Source organism: Molothrus aeneus, chromosome W (genome assembly GCF_037042795.1).
Source record: "Molothrus aeneus isolate 106 chromosome W, BPBGC_Maene_1.0, whole genome shotgun sequence".
Lineage (NCBI taxonomy): Eukaryota > Metazoa > Chordata > Aves > Passeriformes > Icteridae > Molothrus > Molothrus aeneus.
This window is the reverse complement of record NC_089679.1, coordinates 4,009,708-4,030,120: the sequence shown is the minus strand read 5'-3', so window position 1 is coordinate 4,030,120 and position 20,413 is coordinate 4,009,708. Positions and strand designations below refer to the sequence as shown.

The 20,413-nt window shown below is 41.4% G+C and overlaps 1 protein-coding gene across 1 annotated transcript in view; it reads left to right on the top strand.

Moving 5' to 3' along the window:
• Positions 1-18,843, top strand: part of LOC136568502 (neuromedin-K receptor-like) — a 58,144-nt gene extending 39,301 nt beyond the window's left edge. Inside the window, 5 exon segments of the mRNA XM_066568510.1 lie at positions 15,444-15,474; positions 15,477-15,633; positions 18,528-18,606; positions 18,609-18,763; positions 18,765-18,843. Of these exon segments, the coding sequence (XP_066424607.1) occupies positions 15,444-15,474; positions 15,477-15,633; positions 18,528-18,606; positions 18,609-18,763; positions 18,765-18,843 (501 nt within the window).
• The last annotated feature ends 1,570 nt before the right edge of the window (positions 18,844-20,413 follow it).

Below are 20,413 nucleotides of genomic sequence, written 5' to 3'. Positions count from 1 at the left end.
ACTGCTTCTTTACTATTGCTCTTCATCCTTGAGACACTGCAGCAGATATTAGACTGTGTTACACAAGGCAGTGTTCGGAGACGTGACCTTGATCTCACTATACAGCTGACAGTTTGGTGTGGACAAAAATTTTTACTGGGTGCACTTACTCAGCATAACAGAAAAACGGGGGAGACATGGGCCTTGGAATGGATATCTCCTCCACTTCAACAACATAAAACCCTTCTTCAGAAAATTGAGATTTTAGCTGATTTGCTCCAAAAAGGGCGTGATAGGACAGTGGGGTTGGATTCAATGCCCAAAAAGATCACTAAAGCCCTTATCGGATGCTATAACTGCCTACACTGATGCAGGAAGAAAATCCAAAACTGCTGCAGTGACCTGGCGAGAAAAGGGACAATGGCATCATCACATACTCCGAGCTACTGAGGTGGACACTTTATAAACGATGGAGCTATTGGCTGTTGTATAGGCCATGATGCATTTCTCTGGACCTCTTAACATTGTAACAGATTCTTTGTATGTTGCAGGCGTGTGTGAGCGAATAGAGGATGCCTCTATAATTTTATAGAGGTTCAGAACAGGAGGTTACATGAGCTGTTTATGCAACTGCAGAGAGCAATTAAGCTAAGAAAGCATTCTTTTTGTGTTATCCATATCAGAAGTCACAAATGGGATATTGGTTTGGGAGAAGGTAACATGCGAGCAGATAAATTAGTCTCAATCACACAAGCAACTCTGATTCCCAAACAAACCATAGCCAGAGAGGCACACTCCATGTTCCACCAGAATGCAAAGGGCCTTCATAGAGAATTTCAGATATCTATGGAGGAGCCACAGGCAATAGTCAAAGCCTGTCCTATATGTAGTCATCATAATGGAGGCTGTGGTATAGGACTGGGAGTTAACCCGTGAGGGCTGAGCACAAATGAGACCTGGCAGATGGATGTCACACATGTTGCTGAGTTTGGGAGGTTGAAGTATGTACATGTTACCATAGACACTTACAGTCATTTTATATGGGCCACAGCACAGACTGGTGAAAAAGCAGGGCAGGTAGAGAGACATCTCAGCAGTTGTTTTGCAGTAATGGGAGTGCCACAGCGCATCAAGACAGATAATGGGCCTGCTTACTGTAGCAAAAGAATAAAGCCGTTTCTGCAAACGTGGGGGATAGAGCACATAACAGGCATCCCCAATTCTCCTACAGGACAAGCGATTGTTGAGAGAGCAAATGGTACCTTGAAAAGATATCTGAGTAAATATAGGGATACCAGAGAGCCACAAGAGAGATTGTTAAAGTGCTTGTTTGTCTTGAACCACCTGTGTGTTTTTGGGGAAAATAAGGTTCCTGCTGTGATTCGTCACTATGTACATGAAACAGATGGTGTAAAGAAAGATGTATGGGTGAGATACAGGGATCCCAAAACAGGACAATGGCAAGGTCCTGCTAAGGTGTTATATTGGGGCCGCGGATATCTTTGTGTTTCTGCCCCTACAAGATCTCTGTGGGTACCTGCTAAATGGACCCGAGCAGCTGTGTTTGATGGAAACTTTATGTTGTTGCTTTATTAAATTTTTGCTTCTTTTGGGGACAGTGTAGACCATCAGGCATGGGCCCCTCCTCAGCCCAAAACTAACATATGGGTCACCCTGGCAAACCTAACTAAACAGGAGACCATTTGCCTGTCACTGTCTTCTCCTGGCAATCCTTTCACAACTTGTTTGGTTGGATTACCAGCAGATCCCTGGCCGTGCCCTTTACATGTGCCAACTTGCAAGGCCGGCAATGCTAGGATGAGTGTGGACAATTGGGATCAATGGATTTCCCGCTTTCCTCTAGCACCACAGGAGCCCCAAGAGTTAGAGTTGTTAGGGTCAGTGATGGCAGATGCATGCATTCATTTTAACCATAGAAGCCTGCTGTCAGTCAAGAACCACTCTAATGTTGTAACTTCTAGCATGGCTGTCTACCGGAATGCATCGGCCTGGTGCAATTATACAACGAAGAGAGTGTTAGTCTCATCCAATGACCCTATTCAATTGCCAGCAGGATATTTCCTAATATGTGGAGACCGTGCTTGGGCCGGTATCCCGTCAATGCTGCACGGGGGACCATGTACACTTGGACGGCTGTCTCTACTTACACCTAACATGTCCATGATACTGAACATGAGCCGCCGCCATCGTAGAGGCAGACGAATGGCTCATGCTTTTGCAGCTGACTGCCGGGACGATGTAAAGTTTTGGTCCCCAGCGGCCATAGTTGCAGCATCTTTCTTAACTCCAGGGGTATCAGCAGCAGGTGCTCATGCTATTTTAAATAAGTTAGGGTGTTGGCTTGCTAAACAAACAAATGCAACTTCTTTAGTGATTTCTAGTCTTTTGCTTGATGTAGATTCTATTCGCCATGCGACGTTTCAAAATAGAGCTGCAATTGATTTTCTCTTACTTGCACAAGGCCATGGTTGTGATGAATTTGAGGGCATGTGTTGCATGAATCTCTCTGATCATGCACGATCTGTACACTCACAGCTCTCTGAGTTACGGAGGTTAACTGGGAACTTACAGGTGGAATCAGGCCTTGGTATTGATGGATGGCTCAAATCTTTAAACTTAGGATCATGGTTACGTTCTATTGTTAAGATTAGCATTGTAGTAGCTATTGTAGCTTTGCTGTTAGTATTAGTCTTGCCTTGTTTTTGTATATGCTTACAGAATACGGTGCGAAAGATGATAACTACCGCATTTTATCAAACCATGCTTGTTCAACAGAAAAACAGGGGAGATGTAGAGAGCTTTTTGGATAATTGGTTAGCTGAGAAAGGACATTTCGATGTGATACCAATGGATAAGGATAGGGGAAACAAGCTGGGAACTGAGCAACCAGTGTCCAATCACTGACAAAGGTCACAGTGACCTTCTCTGAAACGGGAAGACGGGGGAGAAAATCGCTTGCCAGAAAATGTAGTTATCTTAGGTAGAAAAGTTAGAAGAATGCAAACATAGAAGCAAAATAATTGTTAGAAGATAGAAGTAAGTGTGGTTGATCTAAGTGTGCTTTAACCAATAATGAGCTCAGCTTTTGCAATATGTATAAGCTTCATTAACACCAATATAAATATGTGTGGGGTTTCAATAAACTTCGGGATTTGCTATTCATCGCATATGGTGTGTCGCATTTCTCCCGCCGTATCACGACACTGGACACTGTCACAAGGTACTGTTGGTTTTTCCCCTCCTAAAGATGAGGCCATTCGCAGTTTGTGGCTGCTCATCTGGAGGACTTCTCCCCTAGAGGATGAGGTTCCATTCTCCCCTTCAGAGGAGAAACTTATTGCCCTCTGGCAAAAATGGGATGAAGAGGACAGAATTCTCCTGTTGGAGACAGATCTCTATGAGTTTTTTCGATGGGCAAAGCTCTTTGGTTTTTTTACGAATGTGCTATATGCCCTCGATGTGTTTGTCTGGGAGGGTATGGGCTCCATTTTCCAATTCTTTTTATACCGGGGGTTTGGATGCCCCTCGATTTATCCAACCTTTTTGAAGCTCTTTCTAGTCTTGAAACGGAGAGCAGCTGTTTTTCCCTGGATTGCTAACTGCAAGGGCAAAGCCCCGTTCCCCCCAGTTCCGGGGGAAGACCCTTTGGAGGGGGATGCTCTGCTGCTTTCCAGCCCCCCTGAACCACAGTGGGGCGGCGAAGTTTCGCCCGCAGCCGAAGTTTTTTTTACTGCGTCTTCGGAGCATGCTCAGACGGAGCCGTTTGTTCCCCCCTCCCGTTGCTCTCAGGGGGGATGGGAGTGGGCGGCGCCGCCCCGGCCAGCGGCACGGGTGCCGCCCCAGCCCGCGCCACGGGCACCGCCCCAACCCGCCCCGCGGGTGCGGGCGTTTCCCTGCGCGGCCCCTCCCGCGGCCGCCCCTCCGGGGGAGCCTGTGGGCGCTCCGGCCGCGGTTCTGCCGGCTTCCCCGTCTGCATCTGAGGCCTCAGAGACACCGCTTCCCGCGGCTGCGCCGATGTTGCTGGGCAACAGCGATCCACCGCTCCCCCCGGCCGTCCCGCCGCCTTCTGCGACTGCGGTTCCGCGGCCGATGTCCGGCGCAGAAGAAGCTGCCGACCCCGTGCCGCCCCCACCGCCTCCCCAGGCGGCCCCGCTGTCCACCCCTGCGGGGACTCCGTCCTCCGTGTCTGCATCAGAGGCTTCCCTGGAGCCGGCGGCAGCTGCAGCGGCGCCTCCTGCGTCCAGCGTGACTTCCTCCCCGAGTTTTTCGGGTTGTCCCGGGGCTGCCCCTACGGGGGGAGCTGGGACAGGGGAAGAGGGCGTCAGCCTGTCCTTCCGTGGAGGAGGCATGGCCCGACAGCTGGCTGTGGGCGCAGCGCGGCTGCCTGTTTTCAAGATCAGCATTCTTGGCGGGTTGGGGGGTGTTTGGTCCGGGGTTTCCCCCTGGGGGATGCGAATCTCTCTGCCGCCCCTCGCGCACCCCAGCGGCGAGGGGGAGGTGGGTCCTGGAAGTTCTGCCTCTGGTCCCCAGCCCAGAGGGGGTGGAGGTGGTGCCGTGAGGCAGATGGGAGGAACACCTGGTGCATTTGCATCGCAGAGGCAGAAGGCACAGCAGGAAGCGAGCATCACTTGTCTGCTGTGGGGAAAGGACATCCCCAGACCCGAGACGAAGTTTCTCGGGACAGTTTCTGTCTTCCCATTGCCGGCATGCCTCGGTGATTTTGGGGAAAGGAAGCGTTTGGTCACCCCTTCTGCCATTGTACTGGCAGCAGGGTGCGGGTCTGTGCCAATGCAGAGCCTGCCTCGGGGGCTGGGCCTGGGCCGTCTGCCTTGGTTGCTTGGGCCAGGGCCACCTCCCGGCCTCCTGTTGGGTTTGGGGGCTTTGCTTCCCCCTTCTGGTCCTGGGCCACCTTTCTGTGGGCCAGGTCTGAGGTTCCTGATCCTTCCACATGGGCCAGGGCCCCCAAGGGCCTCTCTCTGGCTCCTCTGCTGCTGCTGCTGCTGCTCTTTCCGACAAGAAAAAAAAAAAAAAAATTAATTGAATAAAAAAGGGTGAAAGAGCTGGCAGCAGCTCAGAGGCATTGAGCAGAGGCATTGAGCAGAGGCATTGAGGAGCCAGGGATTGGCTTCAGCCCAAGTTGTTCAATAAGGGCTGTGGCAAGACATTTCAGAAATTTTCTCAAAATTGTTTGAAGACTGTCAATGGACTTTTGAAAACTATTGATGGACTTTTCTGTAGCAGGCCTGTTTCAGGACCAAAAGAAACTTTCAGATATGGCAAAGAGGAACATCTTCAAGCCATGGACTTTTCCTGAAACTCAGCTGCTTGGACTTTGTTGTGGTTTGTGTTTGGTTTGTTCCGTTCCCCCCTCTCCTAGCTTGGCAAGTTGGTCTGGCTCAAACCCCCAGTTATGTCAGTCACGGTTTTCCCCTCCTTCTTTTCCCTCATTATCCCTTATTTGTCCTTGTATCCCCTCCCCAGGTCTTCTGCCAGTCACCGGCACCCCACCCCAAGTTCCAGAATCTTCCAGCTAGGGTGTCGAGTGATTGGCTGGTAGGCCTGGGCTCCTCCCCTGACCTATCCCCATTGATCCACACCACCCATCAGTCTTCAATGTATCCAAATTTTTGTTCTATGATTGGTTTCTTGTGTACCCACCCCTTCCCTTTAAAACCCGGTCCCTGGAGGGGCTCGGGGCTCCTCCTCCGCTCGCCACCTTTGGGTGGCCACCCTGCACTTCCCCTACCCTGGATTAAACCAAGTTATTTCACCCAGCAGAGGAGGGCCGTCTCTTTTCTTCACTCCTGCGGCGTGGTTGCTTCAATATCGGTGACTGTTTCCTCTCGCCCCACCCACGGTCGGCACATGCCTCTGGCTTCGTGCCAGGGGAGTGCCGGTGTAACTGAAGGTGGCTGGTCTCTCTAAATCCCTTCAGCCGGGCCCCCCTTAAAAACAGCCACAGCTTCAGGACTTGAATTTTCTTTGCATTGTTTTTGCATTTTCTTATATTATAGAATTGTTTTAGTGATATGATAGAATTTTATGTTCTACAGGTGAAGAAATTCCCAGTGCATTCCACAGGAGCACTTGAGTGGAGTTTGATTGGCAACAGATAACCTGTCAAGTGTTTGCCTTTTTCTTCGGCATGAGTACAGCAGAGAAAATTACAAACACTTTTTCCTTTTAGTTTAACTAAATAAAAAAAAGGTGACGTCGCAGACATCTTTCATGAAAAATCCTTTCTTAGGATTTTTCCTTGTGACAAGCTGCAGTTCAGCAACCAAAGTAAACAATGGTTATCTGCTGCTGTGGAATGCAACAGGTGATTGGTCTCCTGTGGGTGTTTGGATTTCTTGACCACTCATGGCAGAGCTGGCTCTTGCTCTGTCTGAGACACAGATCTTTGTTATTCATTCTTGTCTATTCTTAGCTTAGCTAGCTTCTCAAGAAACCTTTCCTTTCTATTGCTTTTTAGTATAGTCCTAATGTAACATATATCATAAAATAATAAATCAAGCCTTCTGATCATGGAGTCAACATTCTCATCTCTTCTTCACCCTGAAAACCCTTGTAACCACAGTCACAGCTGGGGTTGTTCAGCCTGGAGAAAAGGAGACTCAGAGGTGACCCTATCACTCTCTTCAACTTCCTGAAGGGTGACTGTGGTGAGCTGGGTGTCAGTCTCTTTCTCTGGGCAACAACAGCCAGAACAAGAGGACACAGTCTCAAGCTGTGCCAAGGGAGATACAGGCTAGAATTAAGAAGGAAGTTTTTCACAGAAAGAGTGGTCAAATACTGGAATCATCTACCCAGGGAGGTGGTGGAGTCACCATCCCTTGATGCGTTTAAAAAAAGACTGCATGTGGCACTTGGTGCCATGATCTAGTTGAGGTGTTAGAACATGGGTTGGACTCGATGATCTTGAAGGTCTCTTCCAACCTAGACATTCTGTGATTCTGTTAGTGGGGGTTGACACATTCTCTGGGTGGCCAGAAGCCCTTCCCTGTCGTACAAACCAAGCAAAGCAAACAGTTAAGTGGTTACTACAGGAGATTATTCCCAGGTTCAGGGTACCCCTAGGGGTATCATCAGATAGGGGGCCCCATTTCATAGCTACAGTAGTAAGAGAGGTAAGTAGATTGCTGGGGATAACTCGGGACCTCCACACACCGTGAAGACCCCAGTCGAGTGGACAGGTAGAGAGGATGAATCAGACACTAAAAAGGCAAATCAGTAAAATATTCCAAGAAGCCAAATTGCAGTGGCCCCAGGCTTTGCCAATAGCACTGTTGAGGATTCGGATAAAGCCTAGGAGTGGGATGTCAGTCAGTCCTTATGAGATATTGTATGGGAAACCATATGAATCTCCTGAGCCTAACCCTAATGTACACGTCACAGGAAAGCAGGAAGTGTATAATTACGTTCCGTCTCTCGGGAAAACTTTAGCTCGGCTCCGGAGCATCCTCGTGTGGAATAAACCGCTGACTCTTGAGAATCCAGTTCATAACATACATCCAGGAGACGAGGTGTACATTAAAAACTGGAACGAAGAACCGCTGAAAGAAAAGTGGAGTGGACCCCATCAGGTACTGCTGACCACCATAACAGTCGTCAAGGTAGCCGGCATGGACCCCTGGATTCATTACACCCGAGTGAAGAAAATCCATCCGGGATCACGGACTGTGTAAACTGTGGAACCAAGAAGGCTGCAGATAAGATGTGTTTAATTACTTTGAGAATGCTATCAGTAATTTTGCTAACGTTATGGTCATTAATGTCTTTGGGATGTGGAATGCAAAATGATCAACTAACTACTCTTCATTCTAGAATGAAGAGAGAGGTACAAACAGAAACACAGGTGATAAAGGTTTCTAATGCAGTTCGGGCTGAGAATGTAATGATCAGATTAGTCAAAGACTTTGCCAAAAGGCAAAAACCAGTAGAATAACTGCCTGTCTGCCAATACCTAAGGCAGCAGGAGACCCAGTAAATTGGGGAATCATAACATCAAAATTACCTGAAATACAAAAGAACAAAACAATTACATGTAAACAGGTACCCGAATCGAGGCAAGTAGTCAAGGAAACTTGGGAGAAAATAGGAACATGGATGAGACCCATGGGCCAGAAAGACTATATTCTAAGTGATGGCATACTAGGAACCCCTATGGGATAGTCGGGAGGCATCACACAATGGCAATGCTATTTGCCACACTATAAAAAGATTATAGAAAATGTTACAGAAACCACTCTGGTATGGAAGTGTGAGGCCAAAGATCAGAAAGATCAGAGAGAGCCTTGGGACAGTGTGTGGTCTGTGAGTATTCTTCAAAGATTCCAATATATGGCAAACACCCCTTGGTGTATTAAGTGGGAAGGCTCCGAGAATGAAACAGAGCTAACAGTAACAAACACTGCCACTAGTAGCAGAACGAGGGCAGACAAAGTAAGTTGGTGGGCATGTAATAAAACTTATGACTGCACTTCTGATGATGCATAGATAAAACAGATGCCACCCCTGGCAATAGCCCTACAAATTGGTTGTGCTTGCAGAGGGATCAAACATAAACAAGGCAAAATGAATTATAAAGTAGTTATAGGATGTACCAGGAGTACAGTCCGAAGTCCAGGACAATTTGTATGGGCAAGAAGCGATGGTACCTGGACAACACATCTGCCTGTAGATGGGAAAGTAAAGGAGATTACTTTAGTCCTCCCAACCTCATGTGCAATTTGGAAAAAGTCCCCATTTAACAGAAAACATGAACTTCTGCAGATAAGAGCAAGACGAGAAGTTCTAGACAATGAAAATCCAGATGACACTTGGCAAGAACCCTCTAGTGGAGTGAAATCTGGGTGGGCCCTAGAGTCATTACTTGGTCCTATAGCAAACTATCAGAGTAGGGAGATGCTGTACAAACTTACAGGTCAGGTAGATAGACTGGCAAGAGTCACCCAGGAAGGATTTAAATAATTAAACGTACAACTACAAGCCACCACAAAAATGACTTTACAAAATCGATTAGCCTTAGATTTGTTACTCCTGAAAGAGCATGGAGAATGTGGATTTTTAAAGGGACAAGTTGATCATTGCTGCGTTCATATCCCAAATGTAACTGCAGATGTAGAATATGACATCAATCAGTTGAAACAAATAGAGCATGAAGCACAAGAAGAGCAAAAGGACTTGACTACAAGCTGGTTAGGAAAAATCTTTAAAGGGTTAGGGTGGAATTTGAGTTCATGGATTAAATCTATCATTGAGAGTGTGATAATCTTACTAATTGTATTCTTAGCAATTTGGTTAGTTTACAGCATCTTAAAAGGAGAGATAAAGAAGAAAACGTCCTGGAACCAGAAAATAATAAAGGCACTGACACGAGATCCATGCCCACCATCTTCTGGTTCTCCAGTTCCTGATAGCATCCACATCAACCCTGGATTTGAAGAACACCAAATATAAATTGAGGAATAAAGGACTGTATCAAGTGAAAACATTTACACCTACAGTGAAGTGAAAATGCTTTCAAAGGGGGGAGAATGATAGGGGAGCCCTGGAAAATGTTAAAGATAGACTTTGAAAATGTTAGGCTTTGTGTTTTCTCAGATCACTGCACCTGCGTAAGCAGTATGATAAATGATATAATTGTTAGATGTGATGATTGTTTAGTAACTAAATATAATTATTGTATAATCATAAGAAGAATCATGAGAAACTATGTAAGAAATTTAAGGGGGGAACCATGAGAAGCTGTGTTTAGCTGAAATCTATGTATACAATAGAACAATATAAGTTTAATAATTAACATGAAAGTTACATAACGATAGAGTATAAAACACGTTCACCTCGAATGTATGGTTGGAATCAGATTTGGGTGGAAACTACCCCGATTCCCAGAGCTCTTAAATAAAAAGCACCGCATATAATTGCTTATGTGATTATGTGTTTTTGAACGCTAAGAGATGCTTGTGAAATCACACATTCTCAAGGAAAATAAAACTCTGAGCAAAATATTTACCCCTTCTTTGCAATGGAACAGATATTTCTTGACATGCTGAGAGAAACTCAAAATCACTGTCAAACCTGTGTTCTATGAAGCTTTGGGGGAAAATAATTTAAACCAGCAGTAGCTAAGACCATTCATAAAAAATGTCAGAATTGCTTTGGTTTGAGGGGAGTCCCACATTGGGGAATTTGGAAGAAAACAAACTAATTAAAAACTACTTCACTCTAGACAAGAATATAATTTTGAACTTTGGAGCTTAACTAAAAAGTAAATGATTATGAATTCTGTTTGCAACAAGGGATTATGCAAACTGAAATTAAAAACAGTTTCTTTATTTCAAGTAACTAAGAAAAACAGATGGAAAACATAAGTCAGAAGACTAAAAGTATCTGGAGCACTGGAATTGGCAAATACCTTATCTGGCTGAAAGACTTCCAAGCGTTCTCATACTTTCTCCTCCTAAATGTGCATTTCCTTCAGCTATTGATAATCCATCCTTTCCTATGGGCTGAAAGAATACAGAAAATCCCTGAGTGAGTCAAAGCACTTGGTACCTCAGAAGTCAGCTCCATCTCTGTACTACTGCCAGCAGAATTACCTTGAATCCTAACTTTCCTGCAGAAGGAGAGATAGTTTACTCCAAATAAGCATCATGGAGAAGCAAAGGCATATTGGTGGTTTTTTCTCTCTGGTGTTTCATGCATACAAGTGCCATGTATGTCCCCAGGTCTGGGAAGTGGATTTACTGGCTGCATCCTAACATGCTGGGAGAAACACCGTGAAATGTTAGTGTGGCATTTTACTTCTCACACAAGAGCACGAGGCCAAAATTATGATTCCAGGGATTATCTGTGAACTGTGTTTAGGCTGTGTTCATGAATAAATAACATCCAGGAGAGGGTAAACAAAGACATTCTTACACTCCATGGGTTCTTAAATCATTTGCTTCTGGTTCATATCTGCATAACACCCAGGAGTAAAAGTTCTGAAAGTAATAAATTGTTCCCTGTGATATAAGTGCAAATGAAACCAAAAGCCAAATTCCTGTACTTGTAAAAGCAGCAGGATCAAAGATGACTTAGAAAGGCAATAAGGAGCTGCAGAGAAGATTGAAAAGGAAATGATTGCAGGGTCCAAGTATTTGCTGGCAATTCATGGCCTTGCAATGTGAACTGCTATATTCCTCCAGCAGCAACTGAGTCTCTCAGAACAGTATATGTTATTCCCAATCTTTCAAGAGCTGCTCTAAATGCTACATCTTAAACCGGACTACTCTTTTAGCTATTCTTCATGCAAAATAAAAAGAGTATGGAAAAATAAATGTACTTGCTGGTTTTTCTAAGTGCAGCAGAATCTATTAGTTCCTTTTCACTTTTACTGTTCCAAATGTCTCACAGCAAAGGTAAACTTGCAAATTCCAATTCCAATGAACTTACATTGGTTTTGCTCTTTTATATCCTTTTTTTTTCTCATTACATTCATTAATGAAAGAATGCTTCTTACTCAGAAAGGATTTAAGGAATGGATAAGACCAGAAAGCATATAAATTAACTTTTTCTAGACAGAGTTTTTCTTAGACATAGGCAGCAGTGCAGCAGAATCAGCAGAACTGGTTGATGAAAACCAATGTATAAAAATAAATACTTGGATTTTACATTTACAAATCAAGCCTCAAGACTTGCATGAAGGTTGCACAACTGGGAGACTCAGTACAACTCATTTAACAAAAGTATTGCCTAGAACAGAAAAAATCCTCTTTCCTCCAGTCATGCTGCCCACAATATACACAGAGGGAGACTGAACAGAACACCAGGAGAAAATGGTGCCACTGGGATAAAGGATTTTGACTGCAATTCACATTTTGGAAAGCTCCATGGTGAAATGGTGGCAAGAACAGAGCTAGATTTTAAGCTAACTGAATTCAGTCATTTTCTTGCTTTAGAAATGTTTCCTAATGCACAAGAGAAAACCTTTCTAATGAATTCTATGCAACTCAGAACAGAAGGAAAAGCAACTGAAAAATAGTAATATCTCAAAAAGTGAAACAGAACAGACCTATTAAAAAGAGTTTTTTTTCAGTCACAGGTTTAAGTAGTCAAAAAACAACTGAAGCTCTTTTATATTCTGCAGTTGGACCTGTAAAGTGTCACTGGGGTTTCTTAATGAAACACCACAGAGTACTGGGAAAAGACCATTAGGTTTTTGTGGTAAATTCATAATGGGCCTGTTTAATTTACTTTCTCTGTTGGTTTTCAGGCACTTGTTCATCAGAATTTATTCCAAGTAAACTCAAGGTGCCCTGGGTTTAAAGACCTTGAAGTCACTTTCTGTTCATAGTTATTGATATAATCAAGAAATGAAACTTTATACTGCAAAGACCAACATTACAGACAAGAACCACAGCTATAGACTGCAAGGTATGGCCTTGCAGTGTGTGCCTCTCTCTGAAAGGGAAAAGGACATCGGGAATAATCTCCCTCCTTCTCCTGATTCTTTTTTCCCTCCACTTTGCCAACACATAGTCATTCTTAGATGATGAAATGAAAACAGACTAGGTCTTTTTGACTCCTCTCACAATTTCTGCATTTGACTTCAAATTTAACCTTAATTGCCTTCTGTTTCCAACAATTTTGCACCATACTGACTTGCAACACCTCACGTATCTTCTCCTAGGAAATATGTCAATAACTGCACTGTACTATATAAATACTTAAAATGACATGCAAACCTGAATGATTAAGAATGTAATGTGCTTCACTGTCTGTCATTCAAGTGACTTGTTACTTCACAAATTAAATCAAACACTAATGTCCATCTAAAATCATCTGTAGCTTGTTATCTAGTTTGACTATTTGCTTCAGAAATTTCTGCTTTCAGGAGGATGATGACTTAATATTTAATCATGGATTTCCAGAGAGAAACAGCAACAAGAACGCCTTACATGAATCTCACTCTTTTAAACTATGAGTATTTTGTTTTAAATAAAAGAGTAACCTTGCAGGGAAAGATGCAATTCTCTGGGGGTGATCTGGCATTTTTCATTTTAAAACTTAAAGTTAAAACATTAAAAATTAGAACTGAATTGCCTGAAATTGTGACAAGAAAAATTTTGGATTTTCTTTGCAGGGTAAAAATTAGTTGGGGATTTCTGGTCCCTTGAAGAAAACCTGAAATGTTGTATTTAATAGTAATTTAAACTGAAACTTCATTCCTTCAAGGTTAATTGTGCAGCAGCTGAAATCTAAAAGCTCGTTTTCGTACAGCTTGTGAAGGTTTATTAGCTTTAGGAGACCTTTAAGTAGACTCTAGAAGCACTGCTTGCCTTGCCTGTCAATATATCACAGAAAATTAGACAATGAGCATTTGGATGTCAGAAAAAAGACAAACAACTTTCTTTTGGAAAAAAATTGACACAATTGAGTATGCCAAACAGGCAACATGGACTCTTTCTGTGATTTCTAGCATCTCTGGGGCATGAGTGACACAATGCTCAACCAGATTAAGCTACATTTGTTGCTGGGATGCTCTACTGTTTTGGTTCTCAAGCGCTGCACAGATGAACTGTAAACTGTAAATACAGATTTACCTGTTTACACTCTGAAAATTTGGACACAAAATCCTTTCATTCAGTACCTATGATATTCCAGTGATGACTAATTCTAGGAACAATTTCACATGCACAGCTGGAACTGCAAGGCTTGCTAATTAAATATCAAGGTAAATAATTAAGACTCTCAAGTGTTCTGAAATTACAGAAGTCCTAAAAGGTGCTGAGGTAACACTTATCATTCCTGACAGATCTATAAAAACACAACCACAAGCAAAGGGCACCTGTAAATCAATGACAGGGAGTTTAAGTACCATGGTAAAACTACAGAATTAAGACTTCTATCTATACAATGTGTGCAAGGCAGAGGTGTAAGTCCCCAGCAGAACAGTGGAAGTTATGTCAAAAGCAGTGAAATAGCGATGCCATTTAATGATAGACTGATTTGACAACATATTTTAATGCATCACTTCACATACATAGTTTAGTCTAGAAATTTCTGTCCACATAAAATCATAACCTTTTCCCCCCCACCCCAAAAATCACATATATAGCCCCCTAAACTTCTATATATGCCTAGATGTAGATACACAGACGTACCTGTGAAAGGCAAAAGTGATACCATGTTTTGGTGTGTTGCCTTCCTTTATAAAACTGATCTTCCTGATCACAGGATGATTTATAGTTAACTGATGAGAGGTGCTTCAGAAGAAATGTTTTATATTTGGCCAGATGCCTCTTTTTTGCCTTTAAATGATGATCAGTGCATATATATAACAATAAGCATTCTTATAAGCAAAATCTTGCACATTACAGTCCCATCCAGCAAGAAAGATTGTTAATTGGTGCCAGCTATTAAATGAAAAATTGCTCTATGCTTCCCATAGGAAGATGTAATGCGAGTTAAGGAGGATACTATAACATTTATATGCAAAATTATTTAATTATGTTAGTTGGAATTTTATAAAAACATTAACCAAAGACACGTAAGTATGGCAAGTTTCAGCTCTTTGGATTTTTTCCCTTGGTAAAACTAGAAACAGTATGAAATGGCACTTTGTACAGAGAAAATACAGGAACTGTTTGTAGAGACCCCTGTTATTCCTCAGTATTCACAAGTACAAATGAACAAGAGACTTCCCAGCATGGTTCTATCATGTTCACTTCCATTTCAGCTACAAAAAGAAAACCTGTGGTGTAAACATGTGACATATTGTGCTGAAAATGGTAGCTGGACTAGTATTTGACATAGCTGAAAGGAGAAAGATGGGAGTGAAAATTTTACATAAGTTGCAAGCTTTCCTCACATGTTTGGAGCACAAAGCAGAGCTCCTCTTCATTTGTGTTACTGGAAACTATGGTAGCTAACAGATGTGATGCCTGCAGAAAACAACAAATAAGGATCACCAGCCAAGGGATCTGTTCGGCTCTGAAACTACACAGGATGCTGCAGTTGCTCATTTCCTACAACCTAGTGGTATTCAAATCACATCTAAAAATTTGGGACAAGAAATAGACTTGCAGACCACAATAAAAATAGACAGCAAGGTCAATAAAGGCCAAAATGAGGTGTCTGAATAGAACACTCTGTAAACTTATGCCATGGCTAGATGTACAGAAAAGAAGTAATATTTTAGATAGCCAAATACATTACTTGCAAAAATGAATACAAATAAAGTCAGGAAAGGTTTTCTTGCTATTTTTCTTAGGAAAAAGAGGATCTCCAGTCAAGAAAAAAATAATTGAGTCAGATTAAAAGGAAAAACTATATAAAAGCATATTCATCTTTCCTTTGACTAACTTTAAAAATTAATTACAAGAAAATTATTAATGGATATTGAAATGCTAGTCCAAACTAAAAAGGCTTAATACTATTATTACTTCTTTCAGGTGGTAAAAATGATGATTGTGGTTGTGCTGACATTTGCTGGCTGCCCTACCACATTTACTTCATAGTCACTGGGATCTATCAACAATTAAACCGGTGGAAATACATTCAGCAAACCTATTTAGCCAGCTTTTGGCTTACCATGAGCTCTACAATGTACAATCCCATTATCTACTGCTGTCTTAATAAGAGGTAAGAGCTGGTTATGAAATGAGGTGCATAACTTCACCAAGAACATAAACTGCTTAAATGGAAAAAAAAAAGACAGAATTTTCACTTAAATAGCTTCCAGTTAATGGGGAAAAAACAAAATGGAAAAAAAACCCAACCCTTTTCTTAAGGTTTGTACTTGAAAAGAAGCCCCAAAAACCCAGAGGCAGACTTCCAGTAAATATTCTGGTCTACTTAAAATTTGAGAGCAAAATGCAGTTTTCAGAAACCAGTCCTTTCCGTGTGCACCTCCAAAATTTTTTTTTAAAAAAAACTATAGCATTTTAATGGTTTTGGTTTGCAAAATATAAAAATAAAGAAGATGGTAATTAGTGATATAGAGTGCAAGCTGTATGTTCACCAATTGTATACCCAATTTTGTTTTGCTGGAAGAATGCAATACAAAATGTGATTTACTGTGTTCTGCAGATCTCAGCATTAGATTTCTACTGCGCTCCAAGATCTGCAATAGGCTGATAAATATTATACAAATATTACGCATTACTTAATACTAAATTACAGTATTGTTTGATAGCAACGCATTATGCTCTGAATTTCAAAGGCACTGCACCTATTGAGTTTGGTGACATTTTACAGATACTTGCTAGCCTGAGACTACTGCATTCCAGAATAGACTCAAATCTTTCATTTCAATTTATAGGACCAGGATCTACACAAACATCATCCTGGCCATCTTATTCACCAGTATTTCTTCTAGCATTATTGGATAAAGAACACCAGGAACAATTAATTACTTCACAAACTCAGTCAGTATGAATCAGTATTGATTAAGTAATCTTAAATATTATTTTAAATCTCTTTTGACTTAGCAGCCAGTGCAAAGTTTAATTACTGTCAAACTTTATAGCAATATTGCAAGGTATTTCTAAACCCCAACTAAAGATCATGTAGCACTTGTCAAAAGGAATCTAATCAAAAATGAAGTGAACAAATCCTAACAAGTTTTTATTGGTGCAAAAACACTGGTGTCATCCTTCTTGATGAGGATAACTTATGACAATTCCATTCATGATCTTTTAAAAAGACAAGGTAATGACTAAATTCATAGAGCCTTCTGATGAGCTTTTTATCGTTTACAATTGTTTAAAGACGAGGAAAAATTTTAGCGTGCCAGAACAAAACTAACTAAAATGGCAAATTTTCCATGAATTTCAACAGAAACCAGATTTCACTAAGTGTCCAGTGTCTGCAAAATCAAAGGCAAGGAAAAATGAGGCTTCATTTTTTTCAGTTACTACCATAAAACTTCTAAACCAATCCCATTTTCTTCAAAAAGTTGTTATGGCACAGTTACAAAAGTATTTATAAAAAATAATATCTCTGATGTGGCTTATGTTTGACACTTGCAAACTGCAAAATTAAATGTCTGGATTATAGAATACAGCCCAATAAAAATTAATATTTTGAGACATACTAAAGGTCACCTTATTCAGAATTTGATGCAAGAATGAAGTCCTGGCAACAGTGCTCTTATAATTAAGTTCCATATTGAAATGAAGATACCAGAATATCTGCTTCCTTTTCATTAAATAGGAAAATAGAGCTTGTTGCTGGGAGTCAGATCAATTCATGCTTCTGCTGCATCTAGTATCAGACAGACCATCTAGCCCCAGCATCATCTTCCAGGCTAATTAGGATATTACGTATCTAGATAAAGAGAGCATTATTTCAAGATGAAGAAAAAACATGCCCTGAATTAGAAAGAGGATGGAAGGTGCCAAGAAAAGTAATACAGTTAAAAGATGTTTTGGTTTTACAATTCCTGTCACTAAATCCATTTCCATCAGAGGCTCTTTCAGTATTTTTCCAAAATATGGACTGCATGTAAACAGAGAATGCTGAATAGCAACCTACCTGCTCAGTTGTCATCATGTGAGAACTCCATGGCAAACTTAAAAATTTGAGGAAGGAAAAGTCACTTCTGTGAGATCTGTTAACTTTAACTGAACACTAGATCTGAATTTTTACCTGCGGTCATCACTGTGGTCGTTTAACCACTTCTCCAAAAAACTTACAAACAGGATAAACAATGGAGCTGATTGTTTAAACAAAACAAGAGAAGCAAGACAAGTGAGAAAGTCAGATAAGCTTTAGGTGTAGGTGAAAAGGTCTTCTTTTTCCAGTTATACACAGATACATAGAGAATTGCTTTTCTACTATATTAAGCTTTTATTCTGGAAGCGCATACACAGAAAATGTAACAATGGTCTTTATGGTGAATCCCTGCCTCTGTATGAGTATTGCAAACACTGACGCTCTAAAGCTTTAAAATATCTGTTTGTAGATTGCTCACATTCAGATTTCAACTTTCTAGGATCCTCTTAATTATTAAAAATTATTTTCCAAATATTTCACATGAACAATTATTAGTCATTAACTCATTCCCATATAAGCATCTCTGTTAGAGAGAAACACAGAAGGGATATTGAAATTTGGAAACTGGGATGGTATTTTAGAGAAAAGAAAGTTAGGAAGTTTCTTGCAGAAAGAGGAAGAAAATATAGGTGCAGATCTCAATAGAGGTCAAATCAAAACAATTTCTATGAAGACAGTTCTGTGAAAGTTGGTGTTTGTTTACTTTGCACAGGCAAAAGACAGGAAATTCATTATAAGGAAAATACCACTGTTAAAATGCAGGGACAGCATATAGAAAATCAGAAACTGAAATGAGTTGTTACCACTATCTTTTTTGCCCTACTCTGAGTTCAGTCAAGGAAACTCCCACTGACTTCAGCCCACCCAGGTCTAGGGGCAGGATAACTGGCCAAGTCAGTATCCTGGCAGCACTGTGTGTTTTCAGATGAAGGCCTGGGGCCTTGCAAGCCCAGGCTTTCACCAGGCTTCTTTCCTCCTAGGTTCCGAGCTGGCTTCAAGCGAGCTCTGAGCTGGTGCCCCTTCATTGAAGTGTCCAACTATGAGGAGCTGGAGCTGAAGGGGCAGCCAGGTTCCACCCCACGTGGCAGAGCAGCCTCTACGCTGCATCCAGGATGGACTCCAGCATGACGCTGGTGTTGGACACTAACGATGGAGACAGCGTGCACGCCAGCCATAAGAAAAGAGCAGCTCCAAGGGACCTGAACTTCAGTGGTTGCTCACAGGAATTCCAAGACTGTCTCCATGGCCTCAAGCCTCATCAGTTCACTGCACACATCAGCAGATGTTTATTCCTAAAATTTCACATTGCTAGAAGGGCAACACTGGACAATGTTCTACTTTGGAACTCGGCATCCATACCACAGGAAATCAAACCAGATTCCACTAATAAACCCTAGCTATAAATATTGTGAGACTTTTGGGAAATCTCTTCCTTTTTTTTTTGCTTTCGACAAGAAGAGGAATTTGAAGACATATGTATGTCTCAGTCCAAAAGCATAGTTGAACCTTAGCCGCAACAATGTTTGTAGGGATTATCCAGAATAAACCAATGGCATTAAAAACTTTATTTCAGTTGTCTCTGACCTGTGGCGTTGGACTTACCAAAACGTAACAGGCTCCTTTACTTATTGAAGCAGAAATGTACTGTGTTTTCCATTATGAGTGTATTAATTCTACAGTAACAAAATTACGTAATATTTGATTATAAAGATATATTTATAATTAACACCTAATGAGCCCCAAGTCTATAAAGCTGTTTCACAATTTAGCTCCATTCCCAGACAGATAAAATTAAGTTCACATGAATGCAGTTCAGCTCTGTCTGCAACAGTAATTTTGCAAATATATATAAGAACAGGAGAACATGACTAAGAGACTAAGTTAATTCTACCAAAGTTTGCATATTAGTAAACATTAGACTCTAATGGGATTGTAGTTCAAGGGGAATATATTGCTTTGATGAATCTCTCATAGCTTTGTATCTTAGTTCTAGGGGTAAGGTCTGTCTCCAGTGACCTTAACAGAACCTTTCTGATTGACTTTAGAAAGGCCAAAAGATTTTAAACTGGAGATTCATATATGAAAAAAATAACACTGTGGCCACAGACTCTTCTCTGCAGAAGATAAAGTAACAAAATTCATGATGAAAAACTTCCACTGGAAAAAAAACCCAAAAAACTATTTGGGCTCTTTTCACAATTTTTCCATAACTTGATGCATGTAAAAATACTCCTGTGCCTGCCTCTGAAAATATGCTAGGCATTCTTACACAGATATCTTCCCACTGAATTCAGACAAAATCTGCTTACCATCACTGTTGCAGAGGAAGCTGAATGTAACAAAAAAAGGGACCAGAGAGCAGCCTTAGTTTTAGTTAAATGACTGTGTCAGTTGCATGGATAGACGGGTTACATGAATGTTTGTTGTCAAACAATTAATAAAAACACAAGCAAGAGTGTGACTGTCTTCCTGAGTTAGCCAAACCAGCACAGGACAGTGTATATCTGGCTGAACCCAACACAGTACCAAAGCTGAGGAATTAATAAAGAGACATTTGAAGAGAGAAAGGCTTGAGCTGGCTTTAGTCCACATTCCTTCCCGGCAACTGGGGATGATCAGCATTGTGACAGTGAGCATATCAAACAAGACCAGTAAAACAAGAATCATATTTGTATTGTGATTCATGTATACAGTCAATTGTTATGTTCTGCTAAGTGTTAACTTGTACTCGTATAGTGATTGCAGTGCACTGTGGTATCACTTACTAAATCAAAATCCTGCATAAGGTAAAATATCCTCAAATACATAAACCTGATACATTAAATTCTCCATGAACAGAATAACTGGAGAACCTGGTCATAGAATA